The sequence below is a fragment of the Idiotropiscis lumnitzeri genome, chromosome 21, assembly GCF_059441095.1.
Source record: "Idiotropiscis lumnitzeri isolate Australia: NSW breed Sydney's pygmy pipehorse chromosome 21, RoL_Ilum_1.0, whole genome shotgun sequence".
Taxonomy (NCBI): Eukaryota; Metazoa; Chordata; class Actinopteri; order Syngnathiformes; family Syngnathidae; genus Idiotropiscis; species Idiotropiscis lumnitzeri.
In genome coordinates, this window is record NC_142411.1 from 11,262,814 (window position 1) to 11,284,890 (window position 22,077).

Sequence of the window (22,077 nt, forward strand, 5' to 3'; positions counted from 1 at the left end):
AACATGTTGTCAGAGCAAAAGGGGCGTATTCTGTGCTAAAATACCCCCCACCCCCTTTTTACCACTCGTTTTTTCATTGCGAAGCTGTGTATTCCTTCTGGAGTGATTTCGGGAGTTGGTCGTAATCCAAAAATGTCAATTTCCCCTTTACAGAAGAGGCTATTTTGATTGTGTTACGGGAAAAAAAAATCAAATTTGTTTTGGGCGTTTTATTGCTTTTTGAGAACAAAACCGTGTCTATTCTACTGGGAAAATGACTTCTTACTTTTTTGTGTAAATCTCTGAAGCTGATTAGGGAAAGAAAAGCCCGTAGATAATTTTCTTTATTGGAAATATTTGATTTACTGTACAAAGCGCCCTTACAAATATGATTTGTGTTTGTTCTCTTTTATTTGTTTTCTTTCATAATTATGATTTATATTTTGCATTGCATTGTAATTGTTCCTATGCTCAATCGATGTGAAGCGCTGTTATTTTTATTTTAAAATTCCCCTCTTTCTTTTGTCTCCTATTATCCATTAAATTTCTTCATGAATACATGGTACGCAGTACAGTACACTGTTAACGGTATATTAAGTGCAATTTACTTATATAAATGCATGCAATAATAATATGTATATTATTTATTATTATTATTATTATTATTATTATTATTATTAACTGTATATAAAGAGAATGTACAAATTTTAAACGCCCTGAAGTTTTTGCTTGGCTGGTGATGCTCTACAGAACAGGAGAGGGCGCCCTTGCATTGTAAAAAAGACGACTAGGAACTACTGTAATAACAAACGAAGAAGAACAGCGAGGCACGATTCGTAGTGTTATTAGCTTTAACTTTCGAAGTTTAAAATGTGGTTAAAAAAAAAGTAAATAAATAATGATTCTAAAAAGGCGGCAATGGCGTCAAGAGTATTGAAGCGAGCCGGCATTTCTCCTACGTTATGTGAACAACTCAAACGACATAAAATAGAAAGCTGTAAGGTAAGTTTCTTTTGACCCAAACAAAGATCGAGTATACAGTCATGCAGTAGATCCATCGTATAATCTTTCTTTGGAATCACATTATTGTAGCAGTGGTCGTGTTATCTTTTGTGAATGTGATTCAGACAGTTTTGTTATGCAATTTTCCAACTCACGTCTGTCCCAATTGACCAAAAATACAACTTTACTAATGTAGTTGTGGCTATAAAATGCATAAATGATAAGAAACATTCAGCATGTCATTTCTTCACAGGATTTGTTGACGCACACCGCTTTTGAAGTGATGCATGCTGCAGGGTTGAGTTACCAGAAAACTTTAGGGATGTTGGAGACTGTGAGCAAGGTCATTGCTCCCCCACTCACCACGGTGTGTGTCAAAGCTTCCCCAGAAACCTCAATATCTGGTTTGTATTAGTCACCAACAAGCCAGTGTTTTGGCATCCACACTTTTGGGAATTATTTTTAAAGTTTTGACACAATTGCACTTTGACATCAACAGACTTTCTCCAAATATGAAGGAGTTTCTTTATTAGTCTCAGTTTACAGAAAATAGACTACGTGATCAGCTATCTTGGATCAGATCGTCAGTAATTTGAAAAAAGTATGCAACGAATGAGAATTTTAGTGGAATTGGAATTACATTGGAAATGATGTATACTGCAATTACTCATAGTTCGAAACACGCAATTCATAATCCGTTGTCAAATTTGTGGTTATAAGATCCAATCATGTTAATAATGAAAGAAAAACAGAATGAATAACGCTGCAATACTTACTTTAGTATTTCTGACAGGCCTTAGAATTGTGGAAGCGTCACTCAGATTCTTGCTTCCCGACAACATTACCTGCTCTGGACAAAGTGTTGCGAGGAGGTCTTCCCTGTGGAACCATCACAGAGGTACACCAATGAAATGAACCATTCTGGATAATTTCTTCTGGATTATTTCCTGGGATATTTATTGGCACAAATGCAGCAGTCCACTGCTTTGATGTCCAAGAGTTTCCATGTCATGACTCATGGATTCATGACATTGGTGGAAAAATAATTGTCCAGCTTCGATTGGGTGTAAGGACAAAGGTGTGTGCGCCGGTTGTGCAGTATAGTGTAACGCTAAGCGTTCAATACACACTGATTACTTATTTTCTTAATGAAAACGAAGTAAATGCAGTTTGTTAAAAATGGCCACCAGAAGTGTCATATTTATTATTTCCTTCACTGCCAGCCCAGGGAAAAATAATGCACTTTCTGGTGGGGCCATTATGACTATCCATGTGAAACCAAATAAATATGTAATTGCCTCATATTACATATACACAACAATTTGATGAATAAACAGTTTTAAAGTCAGAGGCCAGTGAAAGGTTTTTTGTTTAGATTTTCTTATATTTTAAAAGACAAGACAAGAAACCTGAAGTTAATGCGCATCATATTTTTTTGAAAGTGATGTGGCAGGCCAGATCTGGCATCTGGGCATTAAGTTTGTCACTTATGTGCTAGAAAGTGTATATAAGAAAATGTCAGGTAGAAACTGCTGGAACAGCCAAACTCTATTTGGGATTAATGAAATGCATTTTAAACATTGCAATTGTCATAACTTTAATTTAACAAGTTTGAGTTTATTTATTTGTACTTCCTCTCCCTAAAATTGTTCTTCTTCTTTCAGTTGAGTTATATACAATACATATTACACATCACATTACTGGTGGAAATGTTTTTGAAAATGAGTTATTATGGTCTAATTTTTTTTAACCACAAAAACATGGCATTTGAACAAGTTTGTCTAGACTTTTCATATCTACTGTTGATATTGATCATGATGCTCTTTGCAGGTGACAGGACCATCTGGGTGTGGGAAGACTCAGTTTTGTTTGATGCTGAGTGTTGTGACCACTCTGCCTAAGGAGCTGGGCGGCTTGGACCGCAGTGTGATCTATATTGACACAGAGTCAGCGTTCTCTGCTGAGAGGTTAGAGTCTGCAGCAAACAAACAAATACAAATTGTTAATGTTTGTTTATATCTCAGAGTTTTGCATATTGGTTAGAATCAGATAGGAGTTAGCATGTCATTTTAAGTAAAATAAAATCTGACAAGTCACCTTGGATTTGGTGATGAAAGTATTACTGTGTGTGGTGCTAGATTGGTGGAGATTGCACAGAACAGGTTTCCAGACTACTTCAGCTCTCAGGAGAAAGTCCTGCAAATGGCAGGTCGGGTCCATATCTTCAGAGATATGACATGCCAGGACGTCCTCTGCAGGTACATCATGTCCGAATGATTTTGATTTTGATCAGTGAAACCATTACTAATGCGATTTGTGTCAGTAGAATGAGAAAATCACAACTGGTTTCTAATCTTGCAATTTATTATACTCATTATCATCCCCAAAAGGGAAATTCAATTTCCACTGCTGTGTATCCTTGTTGCACACCTCAAGAAGAAATACGAGTACAGGCGCAAACAGTGTTGCACCAGGTGCTGGGGATGCTGACTTTATCAATATATATATATATATATATATATATATATATATATATATATATATATATATATATATATATGGGGGGGGTGCGCATGTGTGTGTGTATATATGTATGTATATATATGCATGTATATATATATATATATATATATGTATATATATATGTATGTGTATATATATATATATATGTATATATATATGTATGTGTATATATTTATATATATGTATGTATATATGTATGTGTATATATGTATGTGTATATATATATATATATGTATATATATATAGAGAGAGAGAGAGAGAGAGTGTTGCAGTTTCTTTTGTTCTTTTGCACCACCGGGAATTCCTCAATGCATCTCTATTTTAATTGCCAGACTGGAGAGATTGGAGGAGCTCATCATCCTAAACAAAGCAGGCCTGATTATTCTCGACTCAGTTGCTTCAGTGGTTAGAAAAGAATTTGACACAACGTTGCCTGGCAACCTGATTTGCCGCAGCAACTTGCTGGGACAAGAAGCTACGACCCTCAAATATTTGGCCCATCAATTCAACATCCCTGTAAGTAGTACACACAATGGTCTGCAGTGGAAGCAGGGTGATTGTATTTTCTTTCCAAACAGTGATCCATCAGCTTTTCATCAGACTCATTGTGAGAAACATATGATCCATTTCTGCTTAGTTGCCACGTTTTATGGCAAAATAAAGTACATTTTCTGCAGTATGTTCTCTTTATAAAAAAAATAGATTGACAATTTATCAGTATAGACAGATAATCAGTGTGAGAAAAGTTCATAGGTCACCTGTAAGCAGTAGATGGATAAATATATTTCATAAACTTGATGTCTGAAATGAGGTTGCTTCCACAGTCCACACAAGCAATTTTTGTTGCTAAACTGGTGAGTGAAAGTCCTCTAATTTGAAAGCAAGCAAGCATGACCAAAATTAATGTGCTTCCCTTCATTCGGTACATCCTGATTGGTGAATAAACGGATATTTCAGGATTTTTAGATGTCTGTGTGCTTTTGGGAAAACTGGGGCATCTCTCCGACTCAGAGTAGTTTTATTAGTTATTACAAAGTGGAATATACTTGTATTTAAGTTGATTCATAATTTTTGTGTGTGTGTGGGTGTGGGGGGGCGTGCGTGCGTGTTTGTGTGTGTGTGCGTGTGTGTGGAGGTGGGGGGGGTGGGCGTGTGTGTGTGTGCGCGGGCGTGTGCGTGTCTTATTTGTATGTACCATACATGTAGTGGTTAACACTGTAGTGTCACGTAATCAACACTAGATGTGAGTGGTGTTGTGCAGAAGTGTTGATTCTAAATTAAATTCTCTGGAAAATATTACATAATCCCTATCTCCAAACAAAATAAAAAATAAATCTCAGTTGAAACAAAGGAGAGAATTCTAAAACTTCTTCAGTACAACATCACATTATCTTGCAAAAAAATGGTGATGGTTCCAAGCCTGCAGTGTCTAAAACCTTGGACAATTACAAATAAAAAGGGAAGGTTGTAAAAGGGGAAGCATCCTGGTTGGTAAAGTAAGGCCTCAAAGCGTCAAGATAGAAAACATCAACCCATAATCTTGACTATATTAAATGCACAAGAAAATAAATGAGGTACTAACAGGTGGAAACTGTGGTCAACGCCTGGGGCAGAACAGAAAAACTAAGTAAACTGTCCTTCACACGGGAGCAGGAAAAACAAGGACACAGTGGGCTAAGGAATAACAATCATGGACTGGATGAAAGTGGTATTCAGTGATGAATTGCAAATCTGCATTGGACAAGGTGATGAGGCTGAAACGTTTTTTTCCAAGTAGATTTGTGAAGATGCCTGCCTGAAGAAAACATGCACATTTCCGAAGTCATAGATGATATGGGGATGCATGTTATAAATACAAAAGATCACATAGAGATTTTGGACACTTCTGAGCACGTTTGGCAAAGACATCATTCTTCAAGAGCAAAAAAAACAAACAAAACAAAACTTAAAATATAAATGCCATGGCCTGTAAATAAGCCGGTCAAATATCTAAGAAACGAAAAGTCAATGACAAGGCTCCAGCCTGCAAACAGAGGAAACTGGAGACGGATTGATTAAGAAAATTATTTGTCACTGGTTAAGTCCATCCTTCAGAGATGGCTAGTTGGTTTAAAGACCAGACGTAATGGGACAAAATACTAGTCATCTAGTGTTTTTTTTTTGTTCCGTTTTTATCATTTCATATTTTTTTTCCCTCAGAAATGCAATTCATGTTTCCCCTCCACATGATATATTTAAAAAAAGTTGGGACTGACTACCACCATTTTTCCATCTGAATTTACTTTGTCATTTTCTCCCATCTATTTAGTCTAAGTTACTGTTACTGACTACCTATTTTTTTCCTTGTTTTGTTTTTGTGTTTCTTAAAGCCAAAAAGTTTCCAATTGAATTGACTAGTTTAGATATTGTGTCATTTTTGTGATCTGTTTTTTCCCAGTAAAAATTAAATTAGAATGAGCATCTTCTAAGATGATGATTCCATATATTTTTTTTTACCAGGGGTTGTTGCTGCAAAGTGAAACCAACTGCGCACTTTCCCGTTTTCAGTCCCTCTTATGGCAGTGTGTCCCAGTTCTTTTGTGTCTATAGTTGCTTGGCAGGGTAATGCTCAAGTAAATGACTTGAGATAACTTAATTTATTTTTCAGCCATATAGAAAGCACAGCTTTCCATACTCTAAAAACTGGAATTTGTATGTTTTCTCTCCTCAGGTGGTCCTAACCAACCAGATCACGACTCACATAGGGCACCAAGGTGAGTGCTGATCCGGAACAACAGTGTTTGTTGATGTTGGCTGCAGTAAGGTTTTGGTGCTCTCTATAGACCTTTTTCTCTAATTTATCAAGAGGAAATACTTTGCAAAATGGAACATTGGTTCACAAACAATTCGGTTTATGAAGTTATTTTTTTTATAAATAGTGCTCATGTCATGTCAAAGCGCAGATGGGCAAATATGTTAGTAATAAAGTTAACCTTGCAAGTAATCATTACTGAATGACTTGTCGCATAAAATTGTCACATATACGCTCACTGACAGCCCTAAAGCCGTAATGCTTCCTTTCCTATGTTACGCCAACAGCCGAATTTCAACATCACATTAGATTCATTGCCAATTAATAATTGGTGAAAAAGGGGTCAATTTCTTTTCGCCTGCCTTCTGCATACCAATAGGGTCTGTGAGTTCGGAAGCGCCGATCACAAACAGCAGTCATTGTAATAGCGTCTGGCCCGATTGCGTGCAATGCGTTGCTTCGCAATCTGATCAACTGACTCGCTTTGCTTCAAACATGCTTCAGTCATGAGCACGTTAGATTAAATTACTTGTATTGAATTAATTACAATCAAAACGCATATCACATGCCCCTTCGATGTTGCGGGTAGATAAAACGCGTATCAGTCTAACCTTCGGATCAATTACGCAAGTTAATTTCACATTTAAATTGTGGTAAGTTTTCCACATGGAATTCACATATCTCACGAAAACGCCATAATCCGTAAATTAAGCAGACCGCTGTCTGTAAAAATTAACCTTCAGAATTGAATTTGCACCATTTTTACCACTCGCCATGATGTTTTTAGTTCTATTAAACGGCGAAAACTCTGCCCAGCAAGCACATGCAGGCGTGTCCTAAATTATGCGTGCTTGATGTTTTTTCCCGGTCTCGCAAGATCTGGTAAAGTGTTGGAGTTTTTCCAGCGTCAGCGCTTCGTCATAGGACTACATTGTTTATTAGGCCAAGATGAGTCTTAATTGCCCGTTAAAAAAATTTACGGCGTTAAAAAGGGGTTGGATTAATCCCATTAATAACGCTATATATATATATATATATATATATATATATATATATATATATATATATATATATATATATATATATATTAGGGCTGTCAAAATTAAAAGCAAACTTTAAAATTAAAGCATTAACTCAGGTGATTAATCCAAAAAATGTTAACGCAGTTAACTCAGTTTAATTTACTTAAAAAATAAGTTGCATACTTTGCAAATATTGCGCCATATTAGCTGTACATCTTTTGCAAGTCAGGCCACTGGGCCTTGCAAACCAACAGGCGCTTGTGGGCACTTTTGAGAAATGTCTCGAAGAAAAATGCCTGTAAAGATGACTCCATTTAGATCATATTCAAGAATCAAAGAAACCTATTAGAACAGTCTTTGAATTAAATATACTTCATATTTGGTGATTTTGCATCAATATTATTCAAGTAAATATCTGTTACAAGCTTTGCAAAAAAACTTTGTTGAAAAATGTGATTAATCATGATTAATCATGTAATTTTTTTGTGATTAATTCGTTAAGAAAAAATAATCACTTGACAGCACTTCATGTAATGTATTTAATGGGGGGGGAAAGATCACTGATTTAAGTTTGAAAGATTCAAGGAATGTTTGTGTGTATTGCGGTTCAGAGTAGTAAATGGATATTTTGTGACAATCGCTGTTCCAGATTATTTCTGGATGTATTGTTAATTAGATAAACTGGGAAAAGGGGAGATGTCACATATGCTATTAATGAAAGCGTGTTAGGACACACCTTCGGTAGCAGTACGCTTTACGGCAGTAGGATTCATGCGCCAAGCTCCTGTGAATCCCACCTGTGACACTCAATAAAGAGACTGAACAAATAAACTCGACTCGGATGATTCTAAAGGGGCCACCCTTTATTTATTACCAGAACAACTCCTATACCTTTGCTCAAGCCCCAGCCTGACCTAAAGAACCTCACACACAGCACAGCATGATTCTTTGACCAAACTTTAGTACGACGTTGTTCTTTTGGTCAAGTGTTTTTTACTGTACACATAATTTGGAATTATGCTCACACAGTTCCACCTGGGTGTCTTGCCACACTATAACAAATTTTACCCCATGATAATGACAGACGTAAGACATGTTTTTTCTTTTTTATGAAATAATTCTGTTTTGCAAGCTAATCCCAAAGCTAAACATTGTTTTCACTTGTTGTACACAACCTCTACTTTGCAGAAATGAAATTCTACTTCATTAATTAGAATCCTTTGATTGTTGTGAAGTGTAGATCCAACTTTCTGAAAAATCATCAGCTGAACTTCTTTTGGGGTGAATCAGTGTTTATTTAAAGAAAACGTGCATTTTTGACTGCTGTACAGTGAGTCTTAATATGCACTTTTTTTTTTTTTTTTTACTGACTGAAGTCTACCCAAACTGTGTTTTTGGCTGTGAGGCTGCATACACGTTCAGTATTGACAAGCATTCTCACATTGTGCAAAAGTCTTCAATTAAAAATGCTTTTGGAGTGTAATACTTCTCAAGAGATTAGAAATCCCTTTATTGTCATTGTACTCAAGTGTGCAACGAGATTAGAGGGCTCCCCTCTCCAGTGCAATACAACAATAATAAAATATATAAATTAGATAAATAAGAGAATAGTTAGTGCAATGGAAAATAATACTGAATAGGGTATATAAAAACACATCACGTTGCTGTTCTGCAAGGTAAGGGTGGTTGTGTGTGTGTGTGTGTGAGAGTTTAGAATGGAGATGGCTCTTGGAAAGAAACTGTTTCTCAGTCTATTGGTCCTTGATTTGATGCACCTGTAGCGCCTGCCAGAGGGCATCAGGTCGAACAGGTGTGAGTTTGGGTGGGTAGTGTATTTGTTGAGAGCCCTTCTGAGGCACCGGGCGGTGTAGATGTCCGACAGTGAGGGGAGAGGGCAGCCAATAATCCTTTGCGCTGTTTTGACTGTCCTCTGGAGCCTCACTCTGTCCGCCTCAGTGCAGCCGCTGTATCAGGTGGAGACACAGTACGTCAGCAGGCTCTCAATGGACGAGTGGTAGAAGGCCAGCAGCAGCTTCCTGTCCAGGTTGAATTTCCTGAGGACTCTCAGGAAGTGCAGACGCTGGTGGACCTTCTTTGCCACTGCTGTGGTGTTGTGTGTCCAGGAGAGGTCATCGGAGAACTGTACTCTCAGGAACTTCAATGTGTGGACCCTCTCCACATATTCACCTCTGATGTAGAGGGGGGTGGCACAGTCTTATTCCTCCTAAAGTCGATGACGATCTCCTTTGTTTTTGCAATGTTGAGTTGCAGTCTGTTGTCCTCACACCAAGCCGTTAGTCTGTGGACCTCCTCCCTGTAGGCTGCCTCGTCACCTTTCGAGATCAGACCGACCGCTGTCGTGTCGTCGGCAAATTTGACGACGGTGTTGTTACCGTGGGCCGGGCTGCAGTCATAGGTGTAGAGGGCGTATAGGAGAGGGCTCAGCACGCATCCTTGAGGGGGACCGGTGCTCAGCGTTCGGGTGGAGGACGTGTAGGGGCCGAGCAACACAGTCTGGGGTTTGTTGGTCAGAAAGTCCTTAATCCAGATGCGTGTGAGGGCAGGGAGGCCGAGAATGTCCAGTTTGGCGACGAGGATGTCCGGCATGATCGTGTTGAATGCCGAGCTGTAGTCCACAAAGAACATCCTTGCATAGCTCTGCTGTTGTTCCAGGTGGCCCAGCACAACATGCAGAGCAGTGTCGATGGCGTCCTCTGTGGATCTGTTTGCTCTGTATGCAAACTGGTAGGGGTCCAGTATGGGAAGAAGGCAGTCCTTGATGTGCTGGAGAACCAGTCTCTCGAAGCACTTCATGATGACTGTCGTGAGAGCAACAGGACGGTAGTCATTTAGGAGGACTGCGGGTGACTTTTTGGGGATAGGAATAATGGTGGAAGTCTTCAAGCAGGAGGGGATGACTGCTTGAGCCAGGGAGCGGTTGAAGATCCTGCAAAAAACATGTGATAGTTGGTGGGTACATGCTCTGAGGACCTTGCCTGGCATTCCGTCAGGTCCAGTAGCTTTCCTGGGATTAATAGCCAGGAGCACGTGCCTCACAACGTGTTCCTCTATGGTGAGTGAGGGGGAGTTGAGGCATGGAGTGCGGGGGTGTGACGGTTGGGGCGAGTCAAAGCGAGCGAAAAAGCAGTTAAGCTCCTCTGCCAGCGATGCACTCGGGTCTACAGAGGTCGTGCTGCTGCCTCGGAAGTTGGTGATGCTCCGTAGACCCTGCCACACCTCCCGTGGTCTGTTGCTGGCAAGGTGGGCCTCCAGCCTCCTCTTGTAGTTTGCCTTGGCTAGCTTGATGCCTTTTCTCAGGTCAGCACAAGCCACCCTGTACTGGGCTTTGTCGCCTGACCTGAAGGCAGCGTCACGGGCCTTGAGGAGAGAGCGGACCTGGCTGGACATCCAGGGCTTCGCATTTGGGAAGGTCCGTATGGTCCTGTGTAGGGACACAGTTTCCATGCAGAACTTGATGTAGTCCAGTACACAATGCGTGTAGACATCAAGGTCCTGATGATCAAAGAGGTCCTAGTTGGTGTCTTGAAAGCAGTCCTGTAATTCACTCATGGCGTCATCCCGCCAGGTTTTCACAGTCTTTGTGGTGGGCCTGAATCTGCGCCTGAGAGGGGTGTACGCAGGTGCGAGCTGCAAGGACAGGTGGTCTGACTGGCCGAGGGGGGCGAGTGGGAGGGCCCAGTATGCGTGCTTGATGTTCGAGTACACATGGTCGAGAGTGTTGTCTCCCCTCGTTGGGCACTTGACATGCTGGTGGAACTCTGGGAGTACAGTCTTTAAATTGGCCTTATTAAAGTCTCCCGCTACTATGTGAACGCCATCAGGGTGGGCCCGCTGATGTTTATTGATGACGCACGCGAGTAGCGAGAGCGCCGTGCTAGTGCTAGCGTCGGGAGGGATGTAAACAGCTGTGACGATCACTACCGTTAGCTCCCTTGGGAGAAAATAAGGCCGGCATTTAACAGACATGAACTCGATGTCGGGGGAAGAGTGCTTCTCGACGATCGTGCTATCACCACACCAGTTCTCATTGCACATAAACACAGAGCCCCCCGCCCCTTCTCTTAACTATCAAAGTTATTTTTAACCTTTTTGTTGTTCATTTACAATTTTCATTTTTAACCTCAAATATTGTAAACATTTCCGACCGCTGAACTGTCTCAAATGTAGCATTAAGCAGCCACCTTTAGGTTGCCAAACTAAGCGATAACAGATTAGGCCGACTCACTATTGACATTGCTCTTGATTAGTGAGATTAATCTACTAGTGCCACTGATTTTTGAGCATTCTATCCTTAAGACAGTCTTTCTTTGTCTACACCGATTCCCCTGATTACATGCAACATCCGCTCCAAGAATTGATTTATTCTTATTATGGCCCATTTGAAAAAAACAAATGTTGAGGTAACTTTCAATGCGCATTTACACACACAATAAGGAGACGTTTGATGCCTTCAGTTAATCTTTGGGGTTTATAATGATTCTGGATTGTTTCCAGATGAATACATATTTACTGCTACATTATGACACATATGCCACCATCATGTGCCTCGGAATGTCCTTCCTTTCACACAATCTTAAACTTTACATTATTCAGTGACGTGCAGGTATATTTTCAATAATTTCTTGTACAGGGCTGTTAAAGATGAACTCCCACGAAGCTATTTTTGTCTCAGTCAGTCTTTTTATTTGTACAATAAAATATGATGAAACACTATGATGATATCAGCAGCTTTTCTGTCAATGCTGTAATTAAAAACATTTTTCACCGGGGTTGTGAGCAGCACAGCATGTCCTTAGCATTCTAATCACATGGAAACACTCGTTCAGCAAGTCAATGAGAGATTCAGCATGACCTGGAATCGTGGTTCTCGCCTACTACCTCAATAGTTCCTGTTACTCTGGTTCGTAGGATTGACCGGTAGTGTATTTAAACATCGAAGAACTGGATAGATGGACAGTCAGAGTTGTAAAACTTTTGGTGAGGTACTAAACTTTGCTCTGGAGAAGCTCTTCTGGAAAAGGTTAAACATCTGTATTTATAAAACAAGCAAAACAAGGCAAAGTCTTTTTTTTTTTTTTTTAATAATTTAGCTCTTACTCACAATTTGCAGATGTGTTGGGGGGCACGGAAGAAATTCCCAGTGAGGCTACCAAATTCAAAAGCACGCTGAACTAGACAATTTCCCCTGCATAAAAATGACAATGCGCCCATTCTTACGCCAAGTGTAGACTACTTCCTGTTACCAAATTGTCGGATGTGTCAGGTCGAGTCAACTCCATGCACCGGAACGCCCAGAGCAGCACAACACAGCTCCAAATGTGGTCGACGGGACTCTAGGGTATCAGCTGTCGAATAGTTTGATATTCAGATGTCCTTCTGAAAATTCCAAATGATCAATCAATATTTGGATAAAAATAAATAATATTTTATGGCTTAGTTAAAGATAGACAAGCCAAAAAAAATTGTAAACTGTGTTCTTTAGACAATCAACATTCTATACATAAACTGTGCAAGGCAGTACACTATTTTTTCTCTCTAAAAACATAAGTGAAAATTTAGATGAATCTCACCACATGAATTTTGGTCTATTAGACGAAGTGACTTCAGAAGCAGGGTAGTGATTTTGTGACGAAAACACCACACTTGAGTAAGTCTGGTTTATTAAAAAGTAGGAACATCAACTGTGTCAAGCTGTCAGCTTCATGCTGCTAGAGCAGCGTGAAGCCCTGCTAACACTTCTAATGCGACTAGCGCAGCTAGCACTGTACAGTGCAGTGTCAGCCTAATTAAGTTGTTTTTTTTGTGCCCTTAATTAGAGATTAAACATGATTTCAGGACAACACTGTATTGTTGTTGTCGTTAGCATTACTTTGTTATGGCCATAAACAACCCTCCAAACATAGTCTGGAAAATGAGTCAAGTCAGCCGTCACACCGCGAAACGCTGCTGATGATGTTGATGTCTTTGGGAGCTTGGGAGGTGTATTAATGACATGAATTTGTGTTGATTAGAGACACACCGATGAATGTGCACCAAATGGAAAGTGCTTTGTAACAGCTCCAGCTGTTGTGAAATGCGCTGTATAAATAAAGTTGTTTTGCATTTTATTGTATTTCGAAGACACACATGAAATACACTGCTTCTTTGTGTAACGTGAACTTCAAAAGAAATAAGCCAGGATATCAGGAAGAAAATTGTGGACTTACACAAGTTCATTTGTTGTCATTGATGGTTTGAGCAGCCTTAACTGTAATGCCATAACTGTAATTGAAACTAAACAATATGCGTTCATTTGTCTTTTACAGGTTCGGGTGCAGCAACTGAGGGGGATTCAGGCATTGTAACAGCAGCTTTGGGAAACACATGGACTCACAGTGTCAACACACGTCTTATCGTCCAATATGTGGATGGACTTAAGAGACAGGTGGGAGAAACATTCCACACTATATTACTATACCTTTGCTAATACATTTTTCATTACATGTGGTCTAAGGCGCCGCGTTCAGGACCCAGTCTCCCCAGGAGGCCTGGGTTCCAATCTCGAATTTCCCCATTGTGGGACTAATAAAGGGAATATTATCATCATTATTATTATTATTATTATTATTATTATTATGAGATGGTCTTTGGTTGTTGTCCCAATAAAATGAAAGTCTCCATAACGCAGCTTCGTCATAATTTTTCAAGTTTTGTTTTGCGGATAAGACTGTATATTCTCTGTACAATGATGACGGGGGTCCACATTTTTCCATGACATAGATAAAATAAGTTTGTGGGACTACTGTGGAATCTGAAACAGGCTAGCAAAACAGACATTATGTAAATCAGTTTACTAGATCTTCGAAAAAGAGAAAATGTTGGTCAGCTGGCCCCAGCCTTTTAAGTGACCTGGACTGGTTTCACGTTAAGATTTTTTTTTTTGATGGACTGCCCTTGAAACAATTAAAAACATTTGATGCGTGGCTCAGTGGTAAAGTGGTTGTTTCCCAACCTAGAGGTTGTGGATTCGATCCCCGTCCATTGTGACCATGTTGACGTATCCTTGAGCAAGATACTGAGCCCCTAGTTGCTCCTGATGGCTCGCCATCAGTATGTGGATGAGGTAATAGTGTGAAGCAGACTGCCCATTCACTTTCTTGTAGATTCTGGTTTGTGCAGTTCAACTGGAAATAAAACCATTCCGTATGCAGGACAGACAATTTTACCTGATATGGTCTAATTTTTTGGCCTTTTCAATGACTTCATCGCCTTGTGGTTGAGGACCCCATGAATGCAGCTGGAAATGACTTGGTGAATGGCAAATTTAGAGAAAATGGGAATGTGGGAGGAAACCGGAATACCCGGAAGAAACACACCCAGGCACGGGGGGAACATGCAAACTCCACACAGGAAGGCCGGAGCCGGAATAGAACCCACGACCTCTGCACTGTAAGGCCATCGTGCTAACCAGTTAGCCACCGTGCCGCCATTGCACATTTCAATCATGTCAAATTTTATTAAGGATGAAAGTGATTTTTCAAATATTCGTCCTTATAGTAAATGCACATTATTTAGGTTGCAACGGTCTTTAAACTCAACTAACGCCGCAATATTCACACAGGCCTTGTTCATGGGGTTCATCTAAAATATCTAATCACTGACCACATGTACTCCAATCTGCTGTGCAGTAGCACTCCGTATATTTTTAACTACTCAGAAGAAAAGAGCAACATCTTTAACTTGTTAGCTTCAAGTTTCAAGTTTGTTTTTCATGTGGCGACGCACCTTTTGGAGATGTTTGTTTCTCTTAGTCCCGCTTGTGTTCATTGTAAGTAAGCTGGTAAGGAATATGCACAATATCGCTGGCTTTTACAACTGATCATAGAAATATGCTGTATTTCTTAGCTGTACCAGGATGTTCTTCATTGCCAAGTATCACGGATCCTGTGTTCACTGGTGACTGAAACAGGATGTTCACAATTGTTCATGAATTGGCAAAAATCCATTCCAAGTATATAATTGTAACTCGAGAACCCTAGCAGATCCTTTACAATTCACAGTTGTCCGCCTCTGCATGTTTCCGATTTGTGAAGTAGTTTCTATACATATACAGTACATTAACGTGACAACTCGAGGGTGCCTGTTAGGATATATTGCTTGTCAATGAACATGCATTTTGAAGTAGTCAGTGTAATAAAGAGCGCACAAAGAGCATTGATAATGTGAACGAAAATTGGATCGAAACTTCTTTGAATAATGTGTGAAGGGGTCAGGGACAGGTTGGGTGAGATATTATGAGCGGGGACAAAGATTTATATAATAGATTATGCAACACTTCTCAATTGTATATGACTTCTTGGCTGCGCACATGGACTTGTTTTCAAGGACATCATAATCTTCTCCATTCTACTCAACTTTCATCCAAGTATAACAGTACCCGGAGAGGAGGAAGTGGGGCTGACTTGAACTTGACTTTGTTTCTTTGGTTATGTCCAGAACCCTGTAGTGACCACTATTTCGATCATCAACCAAAAGTTTAGCGATAACATGTATATACTGTATGTATAGAACCGCAAAATATAATTTAGATAGAAATTATGTAGAGTATGTATGTATGCACTGCATGTGTATGTACATTGATATAAATACAGTGTTTGTATTATACACAGTATTGTAAAATTTCTGTACATTCATCATTCCTTTATTGATATAAATGTATGTATTAATAATCTTTTCTACTTTTTATCCAACTATGCCTAACGTCTATTACCGTATATCTGTCTAGCTATTGGTTGCCAAGTCACCTGTGGCTCCCTTTGCAGCGCTGAACTACACGATCAAGAAGGAAGGAATCTGTATGAGTGGTGAGTAACTGCCGGGCTGATTTGAATAAAAGCATGGAATTTCACTGATAGATAATTAAAAATTTTATGAAGATTTGCTAATTGTTTGATATTGTCATTTAATTTCATTCAAATGTGATATACATTTAATTACTGGGAAAGAAACTAAACATCACAGTCCGACAAATCCAAACACTTGTCTTTTTTGTAAAATTGTAAAGTCATTTGAAATGCTTCACTTGATCTTTCTCACAATCCACTGTAGTTGACAACTCACCATTGTCCTCTTATTGTCCTGGTTGTCGGACCACCTCCTATTTTTGATAACTAATGATTTATGACTTTTCCATGACATTCCCAATAATGCAAATACGAGAGAAAGACAAATAAGTTAATCTAACTCTTTGTATGATAATTGTGTAATAAGTTCACTTAAAGTACAAGCTCACATTCTTTTTTTGACAAAGACTTTCTAAAGTTCAAACAAACAAAATCATCATTTACTAAATTTCTTTTTAGAACTGTAAATTGTCTGGAACGTTAAGCTTTGGGGTAATATTTTCATTTCCCATCACAGAACAGCAGTTACCCAGCCAAATTATGATGCCTCAGAGGTCGTTGTGACTTAATTTATGTTATTATTGAAAAGTTACCAGGCGTGTTTGCGCGAGCTTGCACATGGAGCGTGCAAAAGACGTTAAACTCTCAAGATGTTATGAACAATCATTTTTCATAGAGGGGAGGCACGCATTGTGAAACTTATTGTGTGCTACTCATGTCCTCTTCAACCTGTGAAAATATGAAAGGAATCTGCAAAATATGTTGGGTTTGTTGACATCAAATGTAAACTTCGATGAGAAAAACCATCACCTCCACAAAATCCAAACTATTGTGATAATCATTTTTTTTTCTTTTACAAGTTGAAGTGGAAAAGATTCGGAAGATGCATCTGAATTTTGGTGGCAATTTGTCATAGTTTTTGGACATTTACAGATGCTATATATTTTTCATTTTGTGGAGGTGATGGCTAATGATTCAATGCGTATTAAATACCTGAATGATGATGTAATTTCCTCTTGTTTGTTTGTGTCCAATTTCCTGGATATACTAGATTACATTTTTAAACAGTCAGGTCAACAAGGTGGCTCGCCCTTCGGCATGAATAAACAAACAGTTCTTTTGTGAATAGTTTAAGTTACATCAGCCAAAACTATTGATTGTGAAGGCCCAGGGCGGATTAAATTGACATGGCAGCACAGAGGCTGAAATCTGATTGGACGCAGTACAGCCAAGTGCAACGCTGCTAAATGAAGCGAACAGACTGTTGGGAATATATATGTAACATGTTTATAGTGATGATGATAATAATAACAATAATAGTACTAAGAACAAGAATGAATGAATTTTATGGAGACAAATAATAGAAACATTTCTTCGTATGATAAACTGCAATTTGACGCTCTATATAACAATAGATTCAGATGGGGAGACATGGCGAGTCAAACAGAAGTGGGATAAATCCACTACGGAGAACAGGAGGAGGAGCAGTAAATAGTTAAGTGTGGAGAAGAATAAATTAAAAGTGGCACGTAACCAGTACATTGGAATGCGGTCGGAGCACTTTGTTAAACACTCGGTAAACCCTGGCTTCAATCCACTATCTCGGTATTGCACACAAAGCCCTCTCTGTTCAACCGTTCTTGTAAAGAAATGCTACCCTCTTTCTATTTCCACTTCAATGAATCATTCGCTTCTTTTTGCACTTCATGTTCTCTACCTGTCAAAACTTTTCACGTTTGGATTAAACATGATTTAATTAGGAAGTCCTATGGTCCGATACCTGAGAAAGAGCAATAGGTCAATCGTGGGATTGAGACATGTGTGTTCAGATTATTTTATTTTGTTTTTCCTCCTCATGTCATGTCCATCTTGGCATCCTGTTATTCATGGAAGCTCACACAATGCATCGCAGTGAAAGCTTAATTTCCTTGGTGGCTTATTGACGGAACAAGAATAATGGCTTAAGGAGTGTTAGGTGGTGGGTAGAAGTCTCTGGAAAAATGAATATGACACACAAGTGTGCTAAAGATGTAAGTAAGAGTCGTGAGTACATTAAATGAACATTTTGAATCCTTATGATTGTGGAATACAGTTGTTAAAGTGACTACTACCATCTCCACCTTTCGGTCAGAAATAATTTCTGTTTGTGTGCCCTCTTGCATTATGTTTATCATGTTACTGTGGCGTCAAAGAATTTCACGTCCAAAACTTGGCGTGGCTATTTCTCGCCCTTTTCTACGTCCTGCTGCTCAATTCAGTATTCCTGCATCTTGAGGGAGTGAAGTAGGTTTGCATCCGTGTTTGTGGTCCAAAGATGATTATTTCCCATGTAGTCCACTTGTGCATTTTGTTATTATACATCTGCAGGTGGTGTCCTCTTGGCAAGCTTGTGCCATGTTCTAATAATGTGGCCAGGATTTGGTAATTGGGGCAGCCAAACCACATCAACCTTGTGGGTTTTGGGGGTGGTGGGTTGGTGCGTTGAGGATTAAGCTAATGCGACATGGGAAAATGCCAACAGGCTGCGATGAGGTGAAAACTTAAGGCTTTAACCAAAACATACACATGAATCCTTCATGTATAATAATACAGGACACAGCGGGCTCTTGTTAACACTCCATTTTAGTCATCACCCAGACAATGCATAACAACCTTTGGTACCAAGCATTGTGGGATATGCAGTCCCATAGAACTATACTACTACCTGTCCCACATCCCAAAGAGACCAGGTTTTCCATACAGCCATTAATTTTTGACTCTCCCCATCCTGTTCAGTCTGAGCGAGTCTTTAAAACTTCTAATGAACATATTTGATATTTTTCCAAATGTGGGAGTAAACCAGATTGAGTGTCTAAACGCATCAAACTCACTGTTGCAAGAAATGTATCTAGCGCAATGTCGATAAGAGTGAGTACAGTATTTTCTTTAAAAACTTGTAACCTTTTAACAACTACAGTATTACCTTTACACGGTGTCCATTTATTTTATTTTTTTAGAACTTCAAGCCACTTGATTTTGATTGGATTTGATTTATTAATTTATTGAACATATAAACCAGGGGTGTCAAACTCATTTTTGTGGGCGGGCCACATCGTAGTTATGGTTTCCCTCAGAAGGCCGTTATGACTGGGAACCCATATAAATGTCTCATCACCTTACGTTGATTGATGGAAAGTCAGTTTTGAATCAGAAACCAGTCAGTAATTGTTTGTTCACCAATTCTTCAAATTATTTTAAAAGGGGAGGATTGGTAACAAATAAATGATAATATCTCATATTTCAATGTTGTCAAAAGTGAAGAAAATATGCTGGAAACAGGAAGTTGCTGCACATGATTTGTCCTTCGCAGGCCACAGAAGATGAGGTCGCAGGCCAGATCTGGCCCCCAGGCCTCGAGTTTAGCACCTGTGTTTTAATATCTTGTGATCTATGATGTCAGAAGTTATTTTTAAATCATTGAAAATCCCATGAGTAAATCCTTTTTTAACTTCACTTGTAGCAATATCTTCCACAAATTCCATTACTGCCATAAAAGTGAATCTTTTTTTCTGAAACTATATTGATTCTCACTTAAACGATTGTACTTTTCGATAAAACTGTTGAGCCTGCTAGAAAATAGTTATTCTAGAATTTTTGAGAACTGGCAGCAGTGTTATTGGTCTGTAGTTTGAGTAGATGTTTAGCTCCACTTTTACATATCGGAATAATTTTTGCTCTTTTCATTTTCAATGGGAAGATACCAGTTTTGAAAGACAGGTTACAAATGTATGTGAATGGTTGCACTATGTGTTCTTTAATAATTTTTATCAAAATCATATCAATGTTAAAACATTCAGTGGATTTGTTTGTTTTTACAATAATTGTTTTTTAATATTTCGATATAATTTACAGCACTAAGGAACATAGTTTGGGAATTATTCTGAATTTATTGAGTTCATATTTATTTATTGGATCAGGAATTTCTTTTGCTAGTTCACTGCAAACTTGAATACAATAATAATTGAATTCATTAACTATATCTGTTTTTTATCAATAACAATATTTTTATCTGGTATAAAATAGTCAGGAGAATTAATTTTTTTGAAGTTGTCCATCCATCCATCCATTATCTGTACCAGTTCTCCTCACTAGGGTCGCGAGGGGGTGCTGGAGTCAATCCCTGGTGTCTTCGCGCAGTAGGCGGGATACACCCTGAATTGGTTTCCAGCCAATCGCAGGGCACACACAGACAAACAACCATCCGCCCTCACACTCATACCTAAGGGGCAAATTAGAGTGTTCAATCGACCTGCCATGCATGTTTTTGGAATGTGGGAGGAAACCCACGCAGGCACGGGGAGAACATGCAAACGCCACACAGGAAGGCCGGAGCCGGAATCGAATCCACGACCTCCTCGATATGGAACAAAACAAAAACATTATGGCTACCCTTGATGTGTGAAAGTCTTTGTTAATAATATTTAGGCTTTATTTACTTTGTCTTTATTTTCTCCAAGGAAACCAAGGACACAAAAAGGGTGTTTTACAAACGTCACTGTTACAAAAAATCAATCAACAGCTATTGTGATGAATTTGGTCAATTCCCTTTTCGTTCACCCGGCTATACTATATTCAACCTTCGCACATTGACGGTTCACCAGCCGCGAATTCACCCAAACGCTGATTTATTTTCATTGCATAATTCTTGACAGTGTTTCTGATTGCTGCTATTTGTTCTCTCTGGGTTGTAGGAAACGACGACGAGGATACATTTTATGAGGGCACTGATCCCAGCCTCCAGGCTATCAGGGTGAGAACTGCAATCAACCTTGAGACAACCTGAATGGAGGCTCCAAAAGTGCAGTGAAAGTCATTACCAACGAACCTCATCATCATCATCATCACAGCTACTCTTGTAAAATGGAAAAAAGCCAGAAAAATACACACTGGAGGCCAGCTTCTTATCTTCTAATCCCATTTTTGTTTGTTTTCAATATTGCTGTTTTATTTTTCGACCTATTTTTGTTTTAAATTTTGGGTCATATTCCAAGATGTTTCATAGCCGAATCATTTCATTTCCAAGGGTTCTCTACTTTACTGACCAAATTTACTCTAAAACCTGTGTATGTGTGAAAACACACTGAGAGAGACTGCGGTAAAGTGACACCAGAGTCCAACATACTAGTTGTAGCTTGTTGTCAGCATTATATAGCTTCCTGATCAACTTTGAACACTTGTAGTCATTTATTTGAATAAATCCTCAAATAAAAGGTGCTGCATCTCCAGTATATCCACATTTCCGTCACACCAATTGCATTGATTCAATTTTATTTAAATAGCACCATCAGATAGCACTGCATTAAAAAAAGGTATTATTATGTGAAGGATATTGCCACAAGGGCTGAGAAAGACTTCATCAGAGATGTATTTGTAGAAAAGTGTGCTGTGGTCTGACAAGTCCACATTCCAAATTCTTGGGGAAATTGTGGACGTCATTCCCTCCGGGCCAATGGGGAAAAGGACCATCCAGATTGTTATCAGCGCAAACTTTCAAAGCCACACATTCAAGTTCCTGGGAGTACAGATCTCCGATAACCTCTCCTGGACTCACAACACCACAGCAGTGGTAAAGAAGGTCCACCAGCGTCTGCATTTCCTGAGGGTCCTCAGGAAATTCTATCTGGACAAGAAGCTGCTGCTGGCCTTCTACCACTCGTCCATCGAGAGCCTGCTGACCTACTGTGTCTCCACCTGGGACAGCAGCTGCACTGAGGCAGACCGAGTGAGTCAAAACGGCGCAGAGGATTATAGGCTGCCCTCTCCCCTCCCTGTTAGACATCTACACCACCCGGTGCCTCAGCAGAGCATTCAATATCGT

The 22,077-nt window shown here is 39.3% G+C and overlaps 1 protein-coding gene across 1 annotated transcript; it reads left to right on the forward strand.

Moving 5' to 3' along the window:
- Positions 1-744: 744 nt before the first annotated feature.
- Positions 745-21,487, forward strand: rad51b (RAD51 paralog B). Its single transcript, XM_088286374.1, has 10 exons — positions 745-981; positions 1,235-1,348; positions 1,775-1,879; positions 2,812-2,948; positions 3,120-3,239; positions 3,837-4,020; positions 6,215-6,257; positions 13,644-13,762; positions 16,103-16,181; positions 20,951-21,487. The coding sequence occupies exons 1-10, from the start codon at positions 898-900 to the stop codon at positions 21,040-21,042; spliced, it is 1,077 nt and encodes a 358-aa protein (XP_088142500.1). The 5' UTR covers positions 745-897; the 3' UTR covers positions 21,043-21,487.
- Positions 21,488-22,077: the final 590 nt, after the last annotated feature.

Bases quoted from the DNA above. Each gene is read 5' to 3' on its own strand.
- rad51b (XM_088286374.1), top strand. From the start codon at position 898: ATGGCGTCAAGAGTATTGAAGCGAGCCGGCATTTCTCCTACGTTATGT. The intron at 1,880-2,811 runs GTACACCAATGA...TGCTCTTTGCAG, and splicing joins CCTGTGGAACCATCACAGAG to GTGACAGGACCATCTGGGTG. The intron at 6,258-13,643 runs GTGAGTGCTGAT...TGTCTTTTACAG, and splicing joins GACTCACATAGGGCACCAAG to GTTCGGGTGCAGCAACTGAG.